Source organism: Puntigrus tetrazona, chromosome 18 (assembly GCF_018831695.1).
Source record: "Puntigrus tetrazona isolate hp1 chromosome 18, ASM1883169v1, whole genome shotgun sequence".
NCBI classification, from domain to species: Eukaryota; Metazoa; Chordata; class Actinopteri; order Cypriniformes; family Cyprinidae; genus Puntigrus; species Puntigrus tetrazona.
Window position 1 is genome coordinate 23,970,136 of NC_056716.1, and position 25,502 is coordinate 23,995,637.

Here is a 25,502-nt window from a genome sequence, read left to right on the forward strand (position 1 = left end):
TGAGCAGGAAAAATAAAGCGATAAAGCAAGTCCTTTGTCATCATGGTGTTGTTCAATTAGAACCATGAGAGGGCGCTAAAACCTTTTAGATTTTGTTATTAAAAAAAAATCAAAGTCGACATAAACTGCTGCTTAATCTAGGGTTCTTAATGTGAATTAATTACCAACAATTTTTTTTCAAAACTTGTGAGATTAAGTTTTTACGTTAAACATTTTGTAATGTTAGATAACAATAAAATAGGTTTATAAAATTTTTAGAATGATTTTGTATGTAAAGTTTGAGCATATGTAGCGTAAGGCAGAGTATCTCTAATTTAATTGTTACATTATATATTTGTGTCCAATGATGCGATATGTCACAATAAATCAATCACGGGAATATATCTACAGCCATTTGCAAGGTGGCATTCAATAAATGTACTTCAGCCTTCTTGGAAACAAGCATGTGAGAATAATAATAATATATTAATATATTAATAACAAAATGACTCAGAGTGCTCCATTATTACTTCTGGCATTTAAATGCAAGAACTGAGCACTTCCGAGGAGGACTGCCTCCATCAATGCCTTTGTTTGCACCGGTATCAGTCACTTGTGTTTGACTGCAGACTTATCCATCAGCACATTGACATTTGGACGTGGACAGGTTCTGAGTCAGCAGCTGGGCTCAACGCAGCTTAGTCCATTCAATTAATTTCTGTCTAGAAAGACTGAATGATCAACTCAAATTTTTCAAGCGTGATCCTCATGCTTCAAACGTCTGGGAGTTGATTTTTGATGTCGTTTACCGGGGCTGCTGTAAAAGTCATGAGCGATATTTGACACAGAAACAGCAGTTGTTAAAGGGATAGCTCACCCAAAGCATTTACTCACCCTCAAGTAGTCCTTCAGGTAGGTCCGAATTTCTTCTGCCAAACACACAGGAAGATATTTAGAAGAACATTTGTTGATCATTCAAATAAATGTCTCGTTTTGTGTTCCACAGAAGATGTACAAGTTTGGATCAGCATTAGGGTGAGTAAATGATAAAAAAAAAATAATTTTAGTAACTATTACTTTAATTTTCATTCGGATTTGTGTGCCAGTAAACAATAAATGTAGAGCCACTATGGTGCTTTCTATTTTATTCCACTGTCTCAAGGCTTGGGGCATCTGTGTTACTGAAACTGTCACTGATAAGGATCGCACTAATAATCGCTTCTGGGCCCATAGGCTCTATAATGTCCAGCTGGACTCTCATGCTGATCCACCAGTTTAGGGGTCATAGTCTCTCCGAAGCAAATGAGTTCAGTCTGGATGTGTCATTATTAGACTCAGCTATACCAAACCATAGTGCCTCAGAGTGGCCATTTCACCCCATAATTGAAACATCTGATACTCATCTCAAAGCAACAGTTATTAAAGGCAATTACACACCAATTAGTTGTGTAGTTAACACATCTAATGGTGCCAGATGGGGAGTATCAATTTAAACTCGAATGACAAACCTGCTCTGGATTTTGCTCGGGTGCAATTAGCAGCAGTATGCATGAAGAGGGAAAAGAGGGAGATGTTTTTTTATTTCACGCTTGAGATGGATGCCCCGTTCCTGCATGTTATATGCATCTTGATCTAAATGTACTGCCTATTTTAAATCTCTGTGATAAAATTAAGCAATTGCATACAATTTATAGATACGCCGTGAAAGTGTTCCAATATGCATGTGTCTGACTGGTAAAACAATAGATCACCACGGGCAGCTGTGTTACCTCCCTTGTTTCCATGGCAATGTTGCTGATTGACAGTTGCCCTGACAACTCCATTCAGCCACCACCTGCTAGCTGTCAATCAGACCTGCCATCCTGGGGCTATTGACAGAGCTGTCAGCCTGTGTGAGATGTGCCTGTCAAAGCTTCCAAACACTTGTGGTGGCAGGGAAACATCTTTTTCCTCCATTCACATTGTCTTCTCTTGCTGCCTTCTTAAAAGTCGGATTTGGGCAGAGCCACATCCTCTTAGATTTACATGTACCTTCACATATGCCTGGCGCACAGGTGTTTTTTTGCTTTTTTGTTTTTTTATATTTCATAATAGAGAACATTTAGACGCCATTATTTGTCATTGCGACCTGACTGCGTTTGCTTGTCTGTGTTGTTTGAATGCTAATTTTCAGTAAAGTTAGAATGGAGATGAGAATACATGTTATAATTATACTATAAGTTAAGACTGTAGAAATATATCTTTACTGCTGTCCTCACCAAAGTAGTAACAGTTAAAGTGAGCAAGCTCTTCTCCCGTAGAAATTAATTTCAAACCACTTAAAAAAAAATAGTAGTAATAATATAAAAAAGGAAAAATAAGTGTAAACATGCATATAGTTGCTTTCTATTTAGTGCATAGTAAAAATATTGCATGCGATGTAATATTTTTTACTTCAATTTAAGTTATTGAATAGGCTTTTGAAATCTCTGTATCTTATAGATGGTATAGATGGCTGAAACTCAGAGGAAGTCCATACAGGACCAACAGTTAAGGCATTATCTAAGTGTTTTAAAACATTCCCTCTTTCTTCCATCTATGTTTGTAAGTGTCATCAGCCCAGCAGAGCTTTGCTCACACCTGACAGATGACAAGCCCCAGCTTGGAGGTTGACGCTGCAATCAAAGTTCTGTCACACCTGTCAATATCCCGCTGTCATAGCAACACTTCTTGTGAATGATGATGTGAGAGACGGTGGTGGTGGGTTGGGGCTAGCTATGCATAAACAGCCACCCCCACCACCAGATAAAAAGTGGGGTATGTTTTCCAGGTTTCATAACTTCATAGCCGTCCCTTAATTATATTTCTTCCTTTAGAACAACGATAAGAGTTTGCATGCATTCGCTCTGTTCCTGTAATACTGAGGATGTTCATGCTACTGGATAAGTCTTAAATGCCTGTTCACATGATAAAAATGATAAAAAAAATCTGACTGAATAATTATACTAATTCTATGATGAGAGGGAAGTCTAGACCACAACTATAACAATAATGGCTTAGAGGAATGATATCGCTGGATTCAGAATGATTTTTTTCAGCGGATGTACAATAAGAACATTGAGAGCCAAACAGAATCCACCCTGCTTTGAAGAGCTTGAGCATTTATAGTGGCAGGTGACATAACTGCAGCGCTTGCATATTATAAGCAGAATGTTATTATGCATCGGTGTGCACACAAATATTATTATCATTATGTTATAATCTCATTATGTTAATTAGCCTTTTTTTTAAATTTTTAAGTTTCCACCTGATAAAACGCATACAGCTGGGCATAACTAGAAAAATATATATCGATTACAGAAATTACTGTGAAGATTGTTACCAGTTTATCCTCTGTGACGTTCCAAGTGTAAAAATCACTGTCTGTGATTGATATATATATATATATATATATATATATATATATATATATATATATATATATATATATATTTTTTTTTTTTTTTTTGTAAGTGCCGTGCACCCAGTCTAATTTACCTCAAGAGACGTAAGGTTACTTTAATGGATGCCAATCCCATTTCTAATATGTGCATTTCAGACATAAAAAGAGACATAAACTTAGTGCATAGAGATAAAGCTTCAATAATATCACTTTTCTGAGGATCTTGACAGGGACGTAAGAATTTAAATCAAATGTTGCATTATTGTTTTTACACTTGTATTTCAAACATGACAAACAAATAAAGTTCCTCTCAACATAACACGAGGATTAAATCAAACAGCCTATTAAAGTATGTTCAGAAAATTGACATATGCAATTTAATGACTGTCTTCCGTTTTGTTATATATCACATTTGAAATCCCATGATTGGGTCAGTGCAGGAGAGGAAGGTTCTATTAGATCTGTCTGGGTGAGGCATTCGCAGTTTTAAAGAGTTTACAATATCCTGGCCATATTTCAAAGCCTATCATCACCTTCAGATTAAAGCTGACGCTGATGTCTGCCAGCCCGCATTAATCAGAAGAGTGTCACAATGGGTTTTGCAACAGTTAGAGTCAATGTTAATGATGTCTGTATTTCATGCTTCCTCTGCAGTGGATTATTAATCATGATCTATGATATTTGCTGTCGAATTGTTGTCTAATCATCCAAAGAGTTTACGTTTATACACCCCCTTCCCCCCAATCTTTAGGCAGGTTTGACTTTCTTTAGACAAGATTTGATTGCTGCCACGCAAAAAAACAGTGAATAGAAATGTCTCCTGTGCGTTTACATGACGTGAAATCGGAAGGGACAAGCTCGTCCTTGACAAGTACACCTGTCACAGGGTCAAGTCAGATCACGTTGGCAGAGTCAAGCATGTTGCGCTTGCTGCTTGTGTTTGTTTATTTCAGGATACGATTGTAACCAGCTAGTTTGCAAAGCAACAATGAATAAAGTAAAATGCATTTTCAGATCATTATACTATACCATATACTTTACAATATACAGATAACATAAAGTGATGAGAGGAATTTTACTATTCTCATTTACATAGCAACATCCTTATATTTCTCTGTCTACATTTTTGTATTTTTATCTAAAATTACAAATGATTGCATTTATGAATACTGGAATGCTGTACTAAATAGATCGCTTTCGGGTTTGCGTTGTATAAGCGAATACAAGTATTGCACCAAATAGACAATAATAGAAAATGACTATTCAGATTATTTCTATGAGTCATATAATTATATAAATTCTTTTCCCAATAGTTTTTAATAAGATTTTGCTCTAGGTTGAAGTTCAAGTTAAAATAAGCTGTTTTGGCATATTATTGCACCAAAGGCCAGTTAAGATTCTTTGTGTGCATTTTTATGAAAGGTATCAAATTTCATGCACTTTACATTTGTTATATCCACGCACACACATCCGAGAAATTATATTCAGATTTGCAATGCTGTTTCATTCATGTGACAGTAAATGCTATTTAATCAAACTAATGTGTGCTGGTAATTTTGACCCAGTCCCAGAGTTTTTCCTTTTTCTTGAAAACGCTAGTTAATATTATCACTAGATTTGGCGATAGTGACCAGCAACACCAAATAAAGGATTCTCAGCACAGTGCAAAGAGTTCGTTTTTTCAGCATTCTAGCCATTTGCAAATGTGCAATTAGTTATTATCTATAAAAAAAATAACGGCAGATGTTTTCCTTTGGGAATTCTTTCTTGGGGTAAAACATAATATCCTGAAACTAAGTTGATGGACAGAGTTGACACCTCTTCCTTACAGCTCATGTTATTATTGGGGCATTTTTTCATGAGGGAAGGACTCACCCTGCCAAGCACACAGGCTGATGTTCACAGCTTTGACAAGATTCTGCACCTCTTTGATGTCTGTATGTGAAGATGTACGTGTGTGTGTTCTCCAACACGTTATCACGTCTCTGTCATTCTTCTGTGCTCGACTGACATGTTGAAGGTATGGGACAGCATCTTGAGAGACTGTGGGTGGGTTTGTGTTCATGTTTGTGCTGTCTGAATCATATTAGAAGGCTACAACTAAAACATAGGCCTATTTTATATGATTGATTGGATGAAGTAATCAGTCATACCTTTGTCAGCGCCATATTTAATTTGAATAAGCACAAGGCCGCCAGGGATAGGCAGCACGGTGCATTAGCATAGTGCTTTTTTCAAAAGAGAAAATGTGTTTCTGAAAATTGCGATCTGTGACGTTTAAATAGTGCGTACCATTGTAAAAACAGCAATAACGTCGATCGTTGTGTCAATAGGCCATAAATAGATTGCATGAATGAGTTTTCTGTTGGGAATTTGTTGCCCTGCGCCAAATAGGTTCTATTGTATCACGTTTTATTGTGTATTTTCTTTCTATTGCCGCTCGGTATAGACATGGTGTAAGAGTCTGTTCACACAGAAAAATGCATTCCATTTAGCTACTTTTCCATTGTTTTAAATGCGATTTACAGATGTGTATCTGGAAAGGTGTTCGAAAAAAAATGCAGCACTCAACTTCAAAAACAAACAAGCAGAAAACATCGTCACACACAACACGCTTCTGCACGGAAAAAAAAATGAGTCGTGAAATGAGGAAAACTCATCAAGTTGTATTTACTTTAACTTAAGTGCTGTAGAAATGGAAAATTATTCTCTGTGATCGGCCCTAAATCTCTCACAGCCTCTTTAAATTCAATATGGCGTCTAACTTGATTCAGGGCTAGGTTCGTTCGGTTAGAAGGGATATAAGTATGGCGCTCTTGGGCATGCACACATCAATGCAGTGTAATTTTTATCACACTGTACAACAATAATTACTTGTAATTAACTTGGGCTTGTAAAATTACCTTTTGAGGTAGGTGTAGACATTAATAGGACAAAATCTAATAGGTAGAAAATGTAATTATTCACGTCCTGTCGAAGCTGTATCCCTTCTAGTTGGTTAATTTTGGTTCAGAAAGACATTTTTTTTATCCGTTAAACTTTTTAATTAGGATAGAAAATGGCTGAGTTGGCCATTAAATACAACAGAACATGGCAGGTATCTGCCGCTCTGTAATGCAGATCAGAGCTGCCACTGACGTTGAATGAGAGGTGGCCGAACATGATCATGACAGTCAAACAGAAAGGCCAGACAAGCAGACAGATGTCTGATCAGTGATTTTCAAAACACTGTATTTCAACTCCCTCAATGTGTGAATAAAGAGGACAGGAAGTGGCAGTTTGGCAGCTCCAACCAGGAGTGTCACACTGAATCGTGTCCCCTGCCATCTCCGGACAGCTAGCGCGGCCCAGGAGGTCGCGTGAAGCGCGCAGCTCATGCATTTCTGGGACGTCGCATCCGAACGCCACCTATGCATACGGCTGAGGCGCGCGGAGAGGGACGATGGACAGAGACGAGACCATTACCACATTTCGAATGAGCCCTGACAGAACATGAGTGGATGCCTTGTCAGATCATTCTGAATACACAATGTCAGAAGTCATGCCACCATGTCAGACAACACTGGCAGTGGTAGAGAGCTAGCATGCTACAATGTTCGGATTCTTTCTATAATCTTGACATGCCTGAGATTTATGCTCAAAATGAGGTCATTTCAAGTGAAACAAGATAGAACAAAAAAATCTGTTGGAGACTATAGTGAATATACTTCTATTTTATTTTCACATTTAAACGATGTATTTTTATATCCAAATCCATACATAAATCTGATATGCTGAAATACGAATATTATGAGATTAAAAAAGTCTACTAGTGAAAATGCTTATTTTTATTTATTTTTATTTTTATTGCAAATTATGTTATTAAATTCTAACAATATATATTTGTTGTTATTTTAATTATACTGAAGTTTTCAAAAACTGTATTTATGTATTTCAAATACACATTTTTATTATGGTCTCATACCTTTTTGTCCCCATTTTATACACATCTTTACATGATCTGGCAAAGTAAATTTGACCAGAAATACTGGGTGCAGGACATACGGAATTTTACAATGCACAATGTTTTTCATTCGTTATAATTATTAATTATAATAATTAATTTTCGCATATTTCAGTTAGGTTCTGTAGGGTGGCACACCTAAGAGTCACATCTTAAACAGAAAGATTTGTGTTTCTAAATTCTGTCAAGAGAGGTAGGGAATAAAAAAAGAAACTGGACAAAACTAAAACTAGTTCTCGGTGAGATATCCAGCTCAGTTCTCTTGGGGGTTGTTTGGTACACTCTAGTGTATAAAAATGAAATATATGCTCTTATTTATACCCCAACAGATCTTGTTTTAGACCTTCCTTTTCCTGCAAATGTAGCTAGATCAGCCATGTGTTCCTCTCAAGCGTTTTACTTGGTCAGCACTTCTCTCCTAGTCAGAAATGTTGCTTAAGGTATCACTTAAGGTGTTGGAAAACAGGATCAAACGGATTGATACACAGCTTTTGACATGCTATTTGAGCATGTAGCTCACTATAATTGGTCGTGTCATCATGCATTAAATTAACAATGTATGGTGTAATGCCCTGAAACGAGTGTCTTTTGCAAATCTGTCAAATATCATGCCAAAATGCTCTTGACAGCTGTCTGGGGAAATGCTAGTGAATAGCAATTCAGCTGCTCAAAATATTCCCTGTCCAGCTGTTAAATATTTTGGACTTGCAACAACTTTCTTGAGTTAGTTTATTGGGCCGATAAGAGTGGATGTAAGGCACCGTAATTCTTCATACTGCCTACTTTTTTAACTCACAACCTTCTGTGACTAAATCAATATTTCTTTTAAGTAATATTTAAAACATTTAAGCATAAACACTGTCCAACTTGATTTAAACTGACTGTATTTTAGCAGTTTGAAAATTTTCTCATTCTTTAAGAAAAAGAGAACGACCTTAACCTATACCCTTGTTGCTGAGAATAATTCAGTATGTGTGGACTCTGTGGGCAGCTGCCTCGATTCTGTCCCATGAGTGCTCCGGAGCTGTCATAAACTGTCACGTCAACTCAGGTCTGGTCACAATATGAACTGACGCTCAAGTAGCGGGTGAACATGATTTCCGAGAGGCCATGATGAGATGAAGATTGTGCTAGCTCAGTGATCAATTTATTTTCAGGTTAAGCATGAATATGTTCTCAGGAAAAACTACAAATTACACCAGAACAGAGCTTTGCTTTACATATTAGATGTTGAGATGTTTAAGAAATTTATGTTTGATATATCATTTGTTTTGCAGGTACTGGCCTACATGCTATAGTTTTTAGAACAGCTAACTTCAGACAAGATGTCAGACAAAAAAATAAGGATGACGCCTGTACAGTCTGTACGGCGTTTCACATCAAATTCAAGCTACTGTTTTCACGTCAACTTTTTTTGGATTGGCACATGTGTCAGAATTCCTGTTCAAACTTGTCTGATCAGGTTGAAGCTTATTGCACTGTCAAACGTAGCTCTCTTCTCATTAGTCTGGGCCCCTTCCCATCAGTGCATGCACTCAAATTAGATTGACATCCAAACTGTTCAGATATACAAAGCAATTTAGATGATATTCATTAGAGCAATGACATAGGCTGATGTGACTCTGACAGGGAGCACTTCTCTTCTCTTTCTCTCTCTTATTTTATTACCACTGAGGCGTGACTACCCCCACTGAATTCACCATACCAAAGGAACAAAAAAAAAAAAAAAAAAACAACAACAACGTCAATTTAGTTCTGCCAATACTTGATGGGAAACAAGCTAAGATGACAAAGAGAGTATGCATTTGACTATTATTAAATGTTGGTTTAATAAGTTAGTACTTTTCTTTTCAAAGAGGATGTAATTGCAGCAAAATGCTCACTTTGATTTATTTAAGATTATTATTATTTAAAAAATACTTATGTTACATTTAAAAAGCCTTGATCCAACTGGTCAGACAAGGATGTTCTCATTGGGAAAAGTGTGTTTTTTGGACTCTTTTGGATGCTTGATAAAAACGGTGACCTTTGAATGTCTTATTAGAATACTGATATAATGGTAAAATTATGCAGTTTAGTATCTGAAAAAAAGACAAATAGGCTTTTGTTTGTTTTCTAATTGCATTTTCTTTATAAAAAAAAGGATTACGTTTTTTTTTTTTTTACATTTACATATATAGATGGCATGCCTCATTCAATGTATGAACATTCAACTAAAAAGATGTAAATAAACACAGTCAAAAATGGTTAAATAGTCTGATTAACAAATCTGCCAAGAATAAAAATTAACAGGTGATACAAATATTTGGAGAAAACAAACATCTGTAAAAAAGACGTCAAGGCAATTTATATTAACAAAAATGTTAAAGACTTAAGTATTATATACAGTTTTTTTTATATATGTTTATAAATAAATTTGCTTTATTATGCACAAACAAACTAAGTATTGGCACAAAAACAGAAGAAAAGCGAGCCATATTTTGTAAAATTTGCATAACATCTATGTACAAATGTACATTCTTTTCTCATCAGAACAGAAACTTCCCCCATCATGAGCATTCAAGAAAGTTCATAACTTTTAAGACCTTTTCATATATAATTGACTTATACTGTGTATCTACTTGGTAAAACTGGTGGTAGCCACCTTAACTTTAAAAAAGGTGTTTAAAGTTAAATTGCCATTACAATACTTATGATCACAAAAGCTCAGCCCACAAGGCCAACTGTTAATGCAACAATAACTGTGTATATAGTTTTTATATTAGTATCCTATTGTCTGTTCTCAAATTAGAGTACAATAGAAATCCTGGCATACTGTGTTAAGTATTGTTTTTTGTATATTACAGAGCTGACACTGGTGGCAATTGCTCCCGACATCCTCTAGCTGGCAGTACAGCAGGAATCACAGGCTTTATGGGAGGGCTCTTAGAATGCTTTGTAATCCTCCGGTTCAGATCCTTAGAAGTAAGTTTTGCCAAGTCTTTCATTTTAAACCCAAGGTGTGACTCAAGGTGACAGATGTATGTAGAACGAACTTGGAACTGTGTTGCACATTCACAACAGTAGAAAACTGGGTGTCCTGAGTCAACATTCTTTATGAACTTTGTTCTGCCTGTTCGTCTGAGCTGATATTTCACATTGGCCAGCCAGTGGCTGATGGTTGTCATAGATAGACCTGTTATATGTGATATGACCATCCTTTCCTGGGAACTCAAGTCTGATATCACATACTTTCCATCAGCTGTCTGCCTGAGGCAGGATGCAAACTGAGCCTGCAAAATCAGCAAGTGCTGGGGTTTCCAGTGCGATTGCCTGCCTTTACGTTTATACACCATGGATGTATCCTCAGCCTCATCTGAAGTATGAGAACCCTCGATTTCTGACTGCTCTGGTTTACATAAAAGCGTTGGGGACTTCAAAACTCTAGAGTCTGAAAGATTGCGCAACATGTCTGATATGTCAGAGAGGGCATTTTCACGCAAAGGACTCGCTGGCGTTAGGATTTTGGAACCAGTTGATTCACTTGCAGATACACCAGACACAGAGGAACTCAAAGCTTTGCCTGGGAGAGCAGCAGTTCTGAGACACTGTTCACTTTTGCCTTTGGACAAGTCTATCGGCTGGTCTCCGCAAATTTCATGGCAGTCAGAATGCAACTGGCTAAGTTTCGCTGAGTGTCCAGATGGACCGGCAAGAGCGGCCCTTTCAGCCATGCTGTTGCTCATCCTGAGAAGCATGCTCATAGGGTCCTGGACAGGCCTTACCGGTTTGGCAGCTTTACCCAGATGAAGGTTCATAACAGACTGAAGGGCACTTAGAGGACTGACAGAGGGTTGTTTTGGCTCAGGGTGGGCAGAGAGTAAACCAGCATCCTCATACAGATCTGAAGTGGGGCAGGTTCTGTAATCTTGTGTGTGCTTCTGAATTTCCCTTTCATTTGTGTTACCCTCAGAGACACTGCTTATAGGTGTAAATGCACTTTCATGACTTGGAGATTTTGACGTTAACAGTTTCCCTTTAGAACTTAGCAGTTGCCGATGCGGGGATCCTTGCCCATTCAAGTCATTAAATTGTTTATCAAGTTCAGAAATCTTTTCTGTTACTTTCTTTTCCAGTTTGTCCACTTCCTGGACATTAACTGCAGTGGAGGAAGCTCTTGGTGAATTGCTTGGAGGGATCAAATGACTTTTGTCTATGAAATGGCCTTCTTGACTACTGGTTGATTGTTTTAAAGAAGAAATATAGCCTGAGTTGTTTAGACCAGGTTTCGGTTGGTTTCGTAATTGATAAGCTGCATGAATGCTCTGGTATCCGCCCCAACTCGGGGCACCCCTCTGTGCTTTGTTAATAGCTGATGTAACTGTATTCTCCAGTGATTTTAGAATATCAAAATCCATTTTAGGACTCTCTTTTAGATCATCTTCAGTTAGGTAATCAGACTTAGATGACATGCAGAATTTCTGCTTAGCATCATTTATATTTGCAGACTCTTTGCAATCACTGTTTTTGTCCCCAGTTGCTACAGATGGGAGGGACGGTGACTCCAATATTCCTGTGGCTAAGAGAGGGGAAGAACATGGTGTACCTGACTGAGACTTTTCACACTTACTTTTGGGAAGAGGAGACTTGTCTGTCTTTTGCAATGTTTGGGTGACTTTGACAAAGTGGCCGGTCACCATCATATGAGCACTTAACTGCTGCAAAGAGTCATGTGAAACCCCACACTCCATACATTTGAGGTTCTGAGACTTGAACTGCCCCCCACGGCTTGTCTTCTGATCTGTCAAGTCATCTTTGTTGATTTGTTCAGAATAAATCTGAAAAATATCACTGGCTTGCCCTCCGTTGAGATTTCTTGTCTGTTCTGTGGTGTGCAAAGATTTTGCAACATCCAGCTCCACTGGAACCCTCTTCCTGAATGAAGACACAACTTTAGCAGCAATTGCTGTTCTTGGCTCTCTCAGAGGAACTTTCTGGTAGTGCTTAGTCTTTATCATGTGTACGCTGAGGTCTTGCAGGGATTCAAAAGAGTGTCCACAGTACATGCAGCGTAAGACTTTCTGGGCATCTTCCTTTCCCTCCATCTCCAAAAGAGAGCGCTTACGGGGCTTCGACCATGACTTGGCACCCTTACTAGCGCTTTCAAGGTTATCATCACGGTAGTGGTCTGTTTCATTCATGTGAACTGTGAGATCAAGAAGCGTGTCATATGATGCACTGCAGCTTTTGCAGTGGAACTTGCTAGCACCAGTAAAGATGGATCCGTAGAGTTTAGTACTTTGGCGGTAGAGCTGGACAGTGGAGAAAATACTTGGTTCAAGTGCAGCAGATTGTTTCTGAGAGACCTGTTGGAGTGTCTTTGCAATAGCAGACTGATGCCAGTCATAGCTGTTGCGTCCAGGACTGCTGTTGCTACTACTGCTACCACTGCTACTGCCAGGCTGTTCGTCTGCTTGAGGTTGTGAGGAATTCAAGCTTAAAAATGACCAGTAGGGATTATTAAGGAAGCTTTTGTAAATAGCCTTCATCTGTTCTAGACTGTCTGCAATACATACTGAACTCTCAGAACAGTCTTTTATAAAGTCTGTTGTGGTCTCCTCCTTATTTTTGATCAGGGTGCTGTCTGCATCTGACGTGGGGTCACTAGATTCACTTATGTGAGATTCACTGTCAACATCATGACCTGAGAGCTCAGCAGTAGGGGAATCTTGTTCATCCGCTGGGTTATTGAAGTCTTCTTCACTTTCACCCTGTTGTTTCTTCTTGGTCACTGAGCAATCACTTCCAGTGCCTTCGGTCTGTATGGCGTTCTCCTTAACATTCTCTGAATCATAAGCTAGTGGAAGAAAAAGAGAAAAAAAAAAATTTAATGAATGCCACGTAATCTGAACTGAATTAAGTAAACATACAAAACAATAATTTAACCCAATTATATTCTTTTAGACATTAAAATTAATGGGCCACATCCCACAAGATGTTAAACCGCAGTACAGGCTATTCATCCTGGGGAAATGAAGTACTCCTGGCCAACAAAAGTCAAAGTTAAATTTGAATTGTAATTCTGTATCCTGTTGTCTGCCACAGTTCAAATGCAAATCAAATTCAAGAATTGAATTAAAAAGGCATTCCTTCAATTCTGAAAGGCACTGGAGCATGCACAAACAAATGACAGAAGACCAAAAAAATTACCTATATTTATTCTTGAATTGAGATTTTAAACTAGTCTGGTATAGTCTAGTAAAGCGAACATCAAATGTTTTATACAATTGTTTGCTGTTAAGCACATAATCAGACTATTTACAAGAGGTTGCACCTGCTGCCATTCGGCCCACCTCTCCACATGTCCACATTTCAACACACCTGTGCACATATGAAGAGACAAATAGATAGAGGGAAAAGGTGGACAGATAGATTGAGAGGTTAAGGGGAAAGACATAAGATGGCGGCACATAAGCCACCTGTCACTTTGAATCCCACCTGACGACTGTTCACCTTGGACAGGTGACGTGTTGTGAGAAAGGTGTCTGCTCGAGCACCTCCAGATGACAGATCCAAGGGGACACGGTCGCCCTTCTCTCTGCCAGCTGCCCTCACACCCTCAAAAGAGCCCATCCACCACCGTCCTCTGGGACTGACGATCCCGTCTCCTGACAGCCTGTCCCCTGCTAGTTTGACACTGTCACTCTGACTCCGTAAGTGGAACAAATGCCCCCTTGAAAGCCATACCAACCCCCCCATCACTGTTCCACTCTATTCAATCTTGTTTGTGTGAGCATTTGTGATTATGTTGCTCATGTCAAAAGGAAAACGCTTGACATGCGAGATGTTTGGAAATACAGCAGGCCTTGAATTACAAGCTAGCATGGTGTGCCGCCACACATGTGATTCAAGTGCACCGTGGCACTCCCTTCCTTTCTCTCTCTTACAAGATCTACCACAGTCCTGACAAGAGTGTTAAAGCACAAATAGCTCTCATTTCAAATGATAATACACAATCTCACAAGCCTGCGCTTCTCTCATTTAGCCTCTCACTGGCTGTCAGCCAAGCGGCCTGCAGGATGGGGGCTCTAAAGGATAACTGGCAGGTGCAGGCCAGTCTTATCCCCTCTGTAGATTTGGATTGTCACTAGGTATCCATTACTTGCCAATCTCCTCTGATCGTGCCCGACAGCCTTGATCAAAAGATGTCATTTGAACGGCCTGATTTGGCATGAACTCCAAAGCAGCTCGAAAAGAGGGTGAACCAGGTGTAACTACAATGACATGATCATTTTCCTGCCCTCTCATATCCCTGAGACAATTACGGTGACACACTGAGGGTCCACAATGGCAAATTGCTTTTTTCTTGCACAAATGCCAAAGACTACAAGAGTGTAACTTTTTTTGTAGGGATTTTAAACCAAGTAAAATATAAAACAGATATCATAACCGTGAGGTTTTATTTCACTGACTTTCTGTACATAACACAGGCCCGCCATCATACAAAACTTAAGAGGCTACAAAAGTTCAGAAGATACTCTTTAGAATGTACTCTAAGGAGAAACTATACACTTTCACAAATGTGTATGTGTGTGTGTATCAAGGCCCAAGCCCGCTAAATTTGAACACAATCTTTAACCTTCAATGATTTATAATCCATCTCAGGAGGCACCTACCATAACCAATTATTTTCAAAAGGCTTGATTGACAGCCTGGTGATTTATTAAGCTAATAAAACGTAATGTGTGCAATGAGTTTTAGCAGATCAAAAAACCCAGAGACTTTAGTGGCACTCGCCTTGTTTGATTTATGTAACTATTACATTTGTCTTCATATGATCAGTCATTATTTCCCCTCTACTTTACAGACAAAAACCAGCACCATTAGCTATGTTTACATCCAAAGATTCTACAAGAACAAAAAGGTCACTTCCTGGTAAACTATGGCATTAAATACTAATAAAAATCTTCATCTGTTTTCAAATGGAACACACAGAGCCATAAATCACTGACTGATCACTAACCATAACAACATATAGTTACTACGTGAACAAGATCGTTCAACTTATCTCATCTCATAAAGCAAAGTTACATGACTCTTTCAATGTGCATTAAAGAATCTATTCAATAAATGTGTTTTCCATTGTAGTTTATGAAAAATCAGATAAAATTTTTTTCATTCAAATTTTTTAATTTATGCACATCTTGGTGTTTCCATCCAGTGTTTATTAAGCAATATTCCAAAATGCGCATAAAAATAGGTGAATGGAAACATAGCTAATAACATTTAAATTGGAACATCAAGTTCTATACGCAATAACCTTTGGCTAATGTGACTGCATAATGGTTTACTCTAAGACAAGACATGATTACTGTTAAAAGTAGACATATTCCATTAATACCATCTAATGCGATTCTCTAAACTCTATAGATCATCGAATTTTCACATTAGAGTTTGTTTATTTTGACATCATTGCATTCAATGCCATACGCAGTTCTTGTTAGGCAACATTGCAATAACACCAAATGATTGCTCAAATTTGAACAAAGCTTTCAGTCCGTAAATACTGTAGCTTTTCATCCTCAGAGCTCACATGACTCACTCGCAACCTCATAGTGAGATACAGATTGAGGCTAACTGTGAGAATTGTTCTTGCTTGAGGCCATGCTAATGTGCAACACATGACACTTTGATCAAAATAAAGCAGCGTTCAGGCAACATGTTGAGATGCCCCCTTGCCAAAAATAGTGAGTTCTTTGCTGCAAATGAACCAAATAAATGTGTGAATTTTTTGTCAATCAAAGTGGGCAGTCAAATCAAGACAGAAAAAGAACTGTGGGCGCATAATGTTGTCCTGGGTCTTGCCCTTTCTGTAGTGTTTCTCTTTCTCTGTTGGAGAAATTTAAAACTGACCATTTACAGTAAATGCGGGAAGGCAAACAGTCTCTGCTGACTGGAATTCCACAGACCACAAACGTCCTTTCAGGGGAGATATCTCTCTAATTATCACTCTGTGTGCCTTTGATTCCTTTTCCCCCTTGACAACAGTGTGTCTGATGTGCCTCAGCTGCCAAGAGTGATTGGCAACAATTCTATGTGTATCTAAGCCAGCAGCTGCTGAGATGATGGCCCAGCATCAAAGAACTCAGTGAGATGGATGGCACTCATAATTCTACTCTGCAGGGACAAGGTGGGGGAGGTTGGGGGCAAAAACCAACATCAAAAAATTCCCCCAGACTGTCACCCACCCACCCCCAACCTTTCAAGCAAGGCTTTGTCCCCGAGTTACCCTCCTTTAATAAGCTTCCGATAACTAGGAATTGAGTTCACTGAGAATATTGAAAGGGTTTGTTGGGAATGCAGTACTGAACTCCCAATCTTATCCGGCAATGACCACCCGGTGGACAGCTGGTGTCTCATAACAAACACAGAGAGAAAGCAAAGCTATCCATCATAGAGAGGACATCTAAGACCCTGTGCTCTGTCTATGCCTCTCTAACTCTCAGGTTACAGGCTTACACAGCCGTCCAAATAATATTCACTGTGATAAATGGTCCTCTAAGCCGCCTACCTCTCATTAATCTCTTTCTTTAAAGGAACATCCATCATGGAGCAGGGCTAGAGCTGTGGGAGAGAACGCTAGAGTTCATTTACAGGCCAGCTGAGCTTGAGTGATGCATGTCATTTTAAGCTCGGACGGGAATGCGCAGACGTGAACACGTACAAATGTCCAGAAAAGCGAATACCCACACATGGAGGCGGATGCACGCATAGATGTGCATTCTTGACAGACAAAGTCAATGATTGATGGACTGATTGACTGATTTAAAATGTGGTTTGGTAGGAGAACATTTCTAAATGCGTAATGCAAGACTTACCCACTTTTCATTAAAGTAGACGTTATCACGCATTACGCTAAATTAGAACTCATTTGTTGTTACACTTGCTTAACATGTAATATATCAGTCTGTCATCGGCTGAGGTCTCTACCCAAACAGGGCTTTCAATGACTTAATGACTTAACAGCTTAACTCAGCAGTGCGACAATTTATTAAATTTTCTCGCCTGTGTCACTTTCTTTTAGTCCAACGACAAACCCTATACAGCACCGCCTCCGTTTTGCTTTTAAACATTTGACCTGTATCTCTGACTACCCAACTTTCTCCCCAGCCTTTTTGGTCTAATTCTCGACAATATTTCTTCTTTCTTCCCTCCCTTGGCGTCTCAGAAAGCCTGCGTGATAGATGACATGTGTCAGGATGCCAGAAGTAAAGGGTGGCAGCGTGATTAACGGCTCTGTTGAAAGGGTAATTGACGGTTTGGCATTGTGCTGATCTTCTCCACCAGGGTTTGGTTTCTGGACCCCTAAGGACCAGACTGACTCATTTTTCTAAAATGGACCGCAAGCTAAAAGCCACCTCCCATGAGAAAAGAGATGGATTCTTGTCTTCTTAACAGAAGATTGATGTCTTCATTGTCAACACAGCAAAGTAACATTCATATAAGTTTACAACCACAATAGAGTGCTAGTTCAAATGAGAGTTCGGACAGCAGGTCAATGTGATGTTTTTGTGGGGGGCATTCAGTGAAATAATGAGCGATACAACAGTCCACAATCGCAATTTATCACAATATTTATTGAAAAATAAATATCTGTGAAACCAGCCTGTGGTTTAAAAAGTATGATGTCAGATTTTCACAACTTTGTGTCAAGGTCTATAAGCGTCTGGAAATTGTGTCACATAAATTACATTTTAAAGACAAAGCATGGATGCTATTAAAACGTTGATGAGCAAAAGATATCTTCACCTAATAGTTAACTATGACTTCCAAAGTGTGGCATGGCGATGATCATTTAAACTGAAAAATGCGAACTGTCCTTCTCAACAAATGCATTAATACCAGTTATGAACACATTAAACTTATGAACACACCGTCTGTGTGCATATGTGAAATGTGTACCCAGGAATGTGTAAGATTACTTTAATCTTTTGTCTCAGCCGCTGCGTAAATCAATTGGGTTCTAGCAGTTTTGAAGCTGTTGGCAGTGATTACAGGCATGCCTGGCTGGAGAGGTATGTTGACACTGGTTGGGATTAGGGAATGGTGGGCCTCTATGGTTTCCTGCCCTTTCATCACCGCCACCATCAAGCCCAGCTCCTGCGTCACATCCACGCATGACTGATGGCCGCTTGTCCGGATGACCTGCCTCGCACCTTAGATCTGACAGCGACTGATTTTTCCCTTAGAAAGAGGGAGAAGGCAGGGCCTGGAGTCGCGCCCAAAAGAGCCTGAGAACCAAGAAGCTTTTTGGCCAGGGCGGCCTGTGGGATTTGCGGAGGCGTGTCCGATTAACTCACATTATCAACCCACACACAGACGGAGAAAGATCTAACTAACAGAGTTGAAGCAAAGTACAACTCTCAAAATAGATTTGATGTCTAATCTGTCGTTCCAAATATGGCTCAAAGACAGATGAAAACATTCATTTCAGAAGGACTGTAGGTGTTTCCACATGTTTGTCTTCTCATAACGGTTCAGAATCATCTAGATTCCAGACTGGCACCAAAAAGCTCATTTGTCACGTAAAGGTGCTAAATTGGGTTATGGCAATAGGAAAGGCCAGCAGGAGTGGCTAATATCAATTTGATTACATCAAGGGAGCACAAACCTAATATGACTTGGTGACAGACGCATAGCTTGTCAACTCCAATCACTGCACCTGTCAGGAATCCATCAAGTTTACAGCTAATTAGGTGTGCTCAAATTAAGCAAAGCAAAATGTTTCTTTTTACAGAGCTGTGAGAGAGAGTGATTGGCAAAGAGTAGATTTCTCTATAAACTTTGGTTAAGATTTCATCTACGAGATTGATTTTAAGCGTTGCATCGCCTACAGAGAAAACAACGCATAAGAATCAATAAGTTAAATGTAACAGTCCTTTTCCAGTGGCACAGTATGCGACTAAATGCGTACCTGTAAACCATAAACTCACACTTGTAAACCACACGATCACCACTCTGCACAGCGCCTATGAGTGAAGTTTGGAGGAGCATACTGATGAAATAAAAGCCCAGGCAAGCTTATGGGAAAAAGAAGGAGAGCACTCACATGGCCTTGCTCTGATTGACCATTAAAGCCTTTGATGGATGAGGCTGTCACAAGGATAACAATTAAATCCAACATGAGACAAAGCTGTTCTGACAGGCCAGTCTAACAGAGCAAGCCATACCCCTCCATTAAACTCCACATCATCTCTGCCTCAAACACACACACACAAACAGTGAAGGCTATATAATAATGGCTTTGTATCTCTGTTTCAAAGAGCTCAGCTATAAATATAAAAAAAATGCCCCAGAACTCCTCCTCTTTTTAAATAATAGGATAGCATCTATTAAGCAGACAGATAATGTTTTGGTTTACATTAAGACAGCTTCAGTGGTTATGTATACTCCATGTATGCGTTTCAGTGAATCAGAAGGCCATGAGGTCTAAGCTGATAAAAAGAACATTTAATATATGTGTGTATATATATATATATATATATATATATATATATATATATATATATATATATGTATATATATATTTATATATAATTATATTATAAAAATTTAATAGATTTTATATTTTACTTTATTATCATGCATTCTCAGTTAGTACAAATGTTTTATTAGGGTTAGTCTATTTGTCCTGTAGTACAACCAACAAGCCTTTTCATAAAAAAATATCCTAAACAACTTAATGACCTTGATATACAGACAAGGGTCTAAATAGGTCCTTTCTAGTTTATAGTTTTGTCACATGACAACAAAATGGCTTCCTGACTGCTATGCAAAGTTTTTCAACTATTAGGACTATAAAACAAAACCATTTAAATTAGAAAGGAAGAAAGAATTGTCAAAAACGTTTTATGCCAAATTTCAAATTTCTGCCTTTAAATGTATTTTTTTCTTTCTTTTACTTTTTTGTTTTAGTTTTCTTTATTCATTTTGTTTATTTGATCTTTTTTTTTGTTTTGCAATATCCACCGTTACACCACTTTCAATTTCGCCTCGTCTTGAGGCCGCATAAATTCCATCAAAATGACTTTTAATTAAATATTAAAAACATGGTCATTATTCAAAAGCTATTCAAGTATCTTTGTACGAATTGATTTACACTGACAAAAAAAAAGTATCCAGTAGCATGACAGAATGCATGACTTAAATTAGTACAGGGAAAACGAGTTAAAATAAAAACCCATACAATTAAACGCGATTATACACAGATAATGCTCCTTGTGGTAGTTTATAAATGCAAGGCAGTATGAACCAAATATACCTAACGGTTTCAACACAACAAAACTCAAGAAGACAGATGTACAACAGTAGCCTAATGAAATCAGTTTAAATAAACTTACCTGCCGCTCGTTTGGGCGCCTGCTGTTTTCTCCTCGGCATACTTGCGCGCAGACTGTGTGTCTATAAACGCAACCTGAAACGATATTCAACAATATATGCCGCCAACCAGACGTGTCACCATTTAACAACAGCACGACGCAGTCACAAAAGCTACGACACTTCGCATTAGGCATAGGAGAACGCCAGGTGCTCCGTGTTCAGCGGCAGTCTTTGTTTAAAGCCCGTCTGCCGGAGTGATGAGGAAAACTGCGCGGCAGGACAGTAACGCCTAGCCGCTCGCTACGAGTTCCTCGCGTCACTCAAAAAGTCCGCGGCAACTGATTCTTCAGAGCGCAGAAAGTAAGGGGGCGTTCACACGTCTGGCGGTGTTCGAAACGGCTAGATGTAACGCAACGGAACGGCACCGAACCCGAGGGTTTCCGAGTCGAAATTAGAGAAGTTAACAGAAGTTGCACGCCGTTTAACGCCGATGGCGCAAGACGGCGAGACGCGAGAGAGACGCGACGCGGCGATCAAAGTGCGGATTGACAAAATAAAAATTCAACAATAGCAGACGAAAACGCGTGATGCGCTCCTATCGGTCACTCCCACGCGCACATTATGCCCAAAATCCAGTCTAGGTAGGCTGCTCATAAGGTTTTGAGACACTGCCAATATGTCACTTAAGAGCGCATTAACAAGACCGCTTACACTGACAGGAAGGAAGGATGTAATTTAACCCTTTAATGGACACACCCAGGAAAAACAATGGAGTTTTTTGGAATAGTAATAACCTTTAAGCATATATCAAATGGTCGATATATACATTTTTTATTATTATGCATTGACTTTAATCATTTTAATCAAAATAAGACTTGCCTTTCCGATCATAGCCCACGCTACGAATAAAAAGAATTACTCACGATTTGAAACCACTGTAATCAAAAATATGTAAGAGATTGGTGTGTAAATGAGATATTCTTTAAAAATGTATATCGCTATTACAGATTTAAAAATGCACTTTTACCATGACTGGATATCTGAAATTTAAGCAGATTTGCTAAAAATCATAAAACAGAAGAAAACCTCATGCTTTTGCTATGTAAAGGAAACCTTCTGAAACTAAATTATATCAAAATCTTTTATTTAAAAAAAATAAATATTCTTCAAAGCTGCACTGAAAACTAGTCAATCTGTGCTTTGTTAGAGATGCAGCATTTTCAGTTGTATTTCATAACTCTCTTAACGCTTGAGAGTGGAAGAGTGGTTAAAGGGTTAATTAATCTTTCCTGATTAAACTATCAGTTGTAAATGAACAATTTTCATCTTAGTCAATTCCTAAAAGATCTTGTAATAAATTCTTTATTAAATAGAATTGGCAAGCGTTAAGGACTTTTAAGATTTTAAGACTAACATTTAGGGTTATAAAATGTTTACTAAAATTGTGATTAAGATTTTGTGTATAACTTTAAATACCACTACTAAATATAACTATACCATGTGTAAATCTGAATATAACGTGTTAAACAGTAACAGACTTGTTTGCAGAAATCAAACAATGAGCAACAAAACAATATTTGCTACGAGGAATTGCAAATGTAATTTTTTTTTTCCTCTATGTTTTGCTATTCTAAGCCACTTAAAGATAAATTCTACTGTAAACTATAATATAAGAAGTATGTTGTGCATGTCTCTGTTGTACTTCCTGCAAACAGTCTCTTGAGTAATCAAAACTGCATGGCCAAAACAAGCTTGCCCTGAGGACTTTCTTTACAAATCAGCACTGTCTGAGGATGTCTTTTTAAGTACTGTAAAGTCATTCAGATGTGGGGTCAGAGTTCTGACCGTGCCATTAAAACGCAGGCAGAGACATAGTGCTCTCATTTAACTGCTCGGCTGCATCGTATATCATCCCACTGCCACTGAGCTGCATTAGAGAGGATCTTTGATTTTTACTTTTAGAGCAACATAAATCAAATGCAAGGCAAGGTCTGCCAGTGACATCCTTGTATTGGCCCTCACTGAATGGGATGGAGAGGGTTTGTTGATTGAGGTCAGGAGCAGACGGATATGTTGTACTGAACACAGTTGCAAACAAGCAAAAGAAAATAGTGTAAAATCAATCGAAATCGGTTTGTTGTCACGAAATGTAATGGTTGCAAACGTTATTTCGTCGCTCATTGTTTAATTTCTGGAAATATGCTGTTACGTTGTTATATAAAATACTCAAAAGGCCTAACTAGTAAAATATGTCTTCTTGTATTTGTGCTTGTGCAACGATGTCAGGGCAAACATTAAGGAAGCAACTGTCTCATTACCCGGACCGCTTTGGTCTTCCCCACCTCAGAGCAATCTTGTCAAGCAGCATCTGAAACTAGAAGGGACATCTGCCAGCAGGACACCCACCCTCCCTACAGCTCACAGGAGGGTGTATTTGAGCCACATGTCCATCAGTCCTGTTGTGAAGATTTCATTTTATCTCCTCTTGCCCGCTTTCCGCCACTGTTTTGAGAGGTGCTGTCCTCCACTTTGATCTATGATGAACAGATGACCTTTTTCCCAAGTCAGGTGTCTGAGTCTGTAACATCATGTTCTAACAGTGTGTCAAAACAGCATGGCTCACCTTCTCCAACTCCGGTTATTTGTCTCGGATAGACTCACAAATCTGTTTTGAAGAGATCTACGGTGAGGTGAATGCGTTGGGGATGGCGGCACCTGGGTGTATTATAAATGTTAAAAAAACTGAGAGAAAAGTAATGATGTTGATTAAAACAAAACGGAGAAAGTATGTGCAAATACTGCTTTTAGCAATTCATTCTGAGTATTGATCGGGCAGAGAGATTACGAGCCTTTCCTCTAGGAAGTGTTGATCACTCCTTAATCAATGACACAATCAGGATGTTTATTCTTAACCCGGCAATAATTCAGCGTAATTGCAGTAGGCTCTAAAATGAAATAAGTATTGCCTCCAATACAACAACCTGCATTTCATTATAGGAACATAACTGTGTGGCCAATTTATGCAACAAGGAAGACTGGGCTAGTTGTCACCGAGATTCTACCTTAGTTTCTTATCCCCTAGTTCATAAATCCCTTCCCTGCATTTGAATGGTAGTTGGCTAAATCTAATATTTAAATAATATTTGGGTAAAAAAATGCAATAGCTAATTCTGGGTAAATAAATAAACATGATTACATCACATTAAAATATCAGATAAACTCTACCATGATTGTAGATTTTATAGCAGGTCAAATTGCACATATATTAGGATAAGTTGTCATATGTATTCAGTTGTTTTATACGTTGTTTTATAATCATTTTAGTATTTATATTTTGCTGACAACTCGTTAAATGCCCACACTATGGGGTCATTAAAATACCCCATAGTGTGACAGTTGTGCTTTTCCACCATCTGGGCAAACGATTCTGAGCACGGTTAAGTGAACACGTTAAAAGAACACTTTTAGTTGCATCACTTAAATATGGTTTCGAACGGTATGGTTGCAAAGCATTCTCTGACTGTTTTTCTCAGCATGATTAGCTACAGTAGATCGTGCTAAATGTAAATGTCAATAAAAATAGTTTTGTAGCCTGTCGGGGAACTTTTACCTTTTTTGTATGATGTTATTTTCCAACAAAGTGTGTGTGCTCCCTCCAATATTTAGATACAGTTTTACGTCATGGCAAACGGGTTAACGTGCATTTGGGAAAAGACTATACATATATATGCACTGAAGTGCATCGAAACGGAATGGCTCAGAATCCCAACTACACCAAATGTTGGATTTTTTATTTTATTTATTTACTTATTTTGTCTTTTTCAGGCAATAACAATGAAAATGTTCTTTTGGATCTTTTTGGAAGGCAATCATTTAAGGTTCGTTCATTCACAACAATAACTATTAGCATTAACATGACAATTTACTGTGTATTATAAACGGCAATGCAGTTTTGCCTGATGCTTTAAAAGATGGATGCTGACAGATTGTCAATGTTTTGTAATGTTTACTGTATGGGGCTATACATATGTACGTTTATATAGTTTTCATTCATGGTAAATAAAACAACCCTAACCTGAGAAATATTCACTAGATATTCAGCATGAAACATTTTACATATTATTTAATATTTTCACTGAGAAATGTTTCATTAATATGACCACACCACATTCATATTTCCACTAATCCAACTTCCTCTCCAGGATGACAGCAGAGGCACGGTCATAGGCCGCTCTGAATAGATAATTAAGTCTTGATCTTAAAATATAAATGTACAGATGGGGCTTATGGCAAAAATGGAAATTTTTCACCTTTAACCACCATTAGTTTGACAGTGACGCAGTTTCCCCTCAGCGCGAGAATACAGTGGGCCGAGTTCAGTCAGGTGAGAGGTGACAGGGCCGTATGGTGGATCTCCTGCCAGTGACAGGCTGTCATTTGGAGATGTGTGCCATGTGGCTGTCTCTCAGCCTGTCTTTGAGCTGAAGGATGACCCCTCCTGCTCACTGGGGCTTCACCGGCCATGCCATTCCTGTCTCTCAGCTTACACGTCTGACAGGAGACATGACGTCCGAGACACATCGACTCCATCTTCAGGTAGGCCTGTCCTGCGTTTTCTGTGATAGTTCAAGGAGGGAGAGAAAATGAGAGAAAGTGTATGTGTGTCTCATTTTTCCTGTGCTATAAAAGAGATATGGCATTATGCTTTAGAAATTTGCATAGTGAAAGGTATTTGTGTGT

The 25,502-nt window shown here is 38.5% G+C and overlaps 1 protein-coding gene across 1 annotated transcript; it reads right to left on the bottom strand.

The window, feature by feature from the left end:
- Positions 1-9,510: 9,510 nt before the first annotated feature.
- tshz3a (teashirt zinc finger homeobox 3a) lies at positions 9,511-21,467 on the bottom strand. The gene is made up of 2 exons (XM_043216762.1): positions 20,783-21,467; positions 9,511-13,239 (listed from the first exon to the last, which is right to left on the bottom strand). The coding sequence occupies exons 1-2, from the start codon at positions 20,820-20,822 to the stop codon at positions 10,244-10,246; spliced, it is 3,036 nt and encodes a 1,011-aa protein (XP_043072697.1). The 5' UTR covers positions 20,823-21,467; the 3' UTR covers positions 9,511-10,243.
- Positions 21,468-25,502: the final 4,035 nt, after the last annotated feature.

Excerpts from the sequence above, each read along its gene's own strand:
- tshz3a (XM_043216762.1), bottom strand. The coding sequence starts at position 20,822 with ATGCCGAGGAGAAAACAGCAGGCGCCCAAACGAGCGGCAG. Across the intron at positions 13,240-20,782 it reads GGCGCCCAAACGAGCGGCAG|CTTATGATTCAGAGAATGTT; the intron begins GTAAGTTTATTT and ends TTCTTCCACTAG.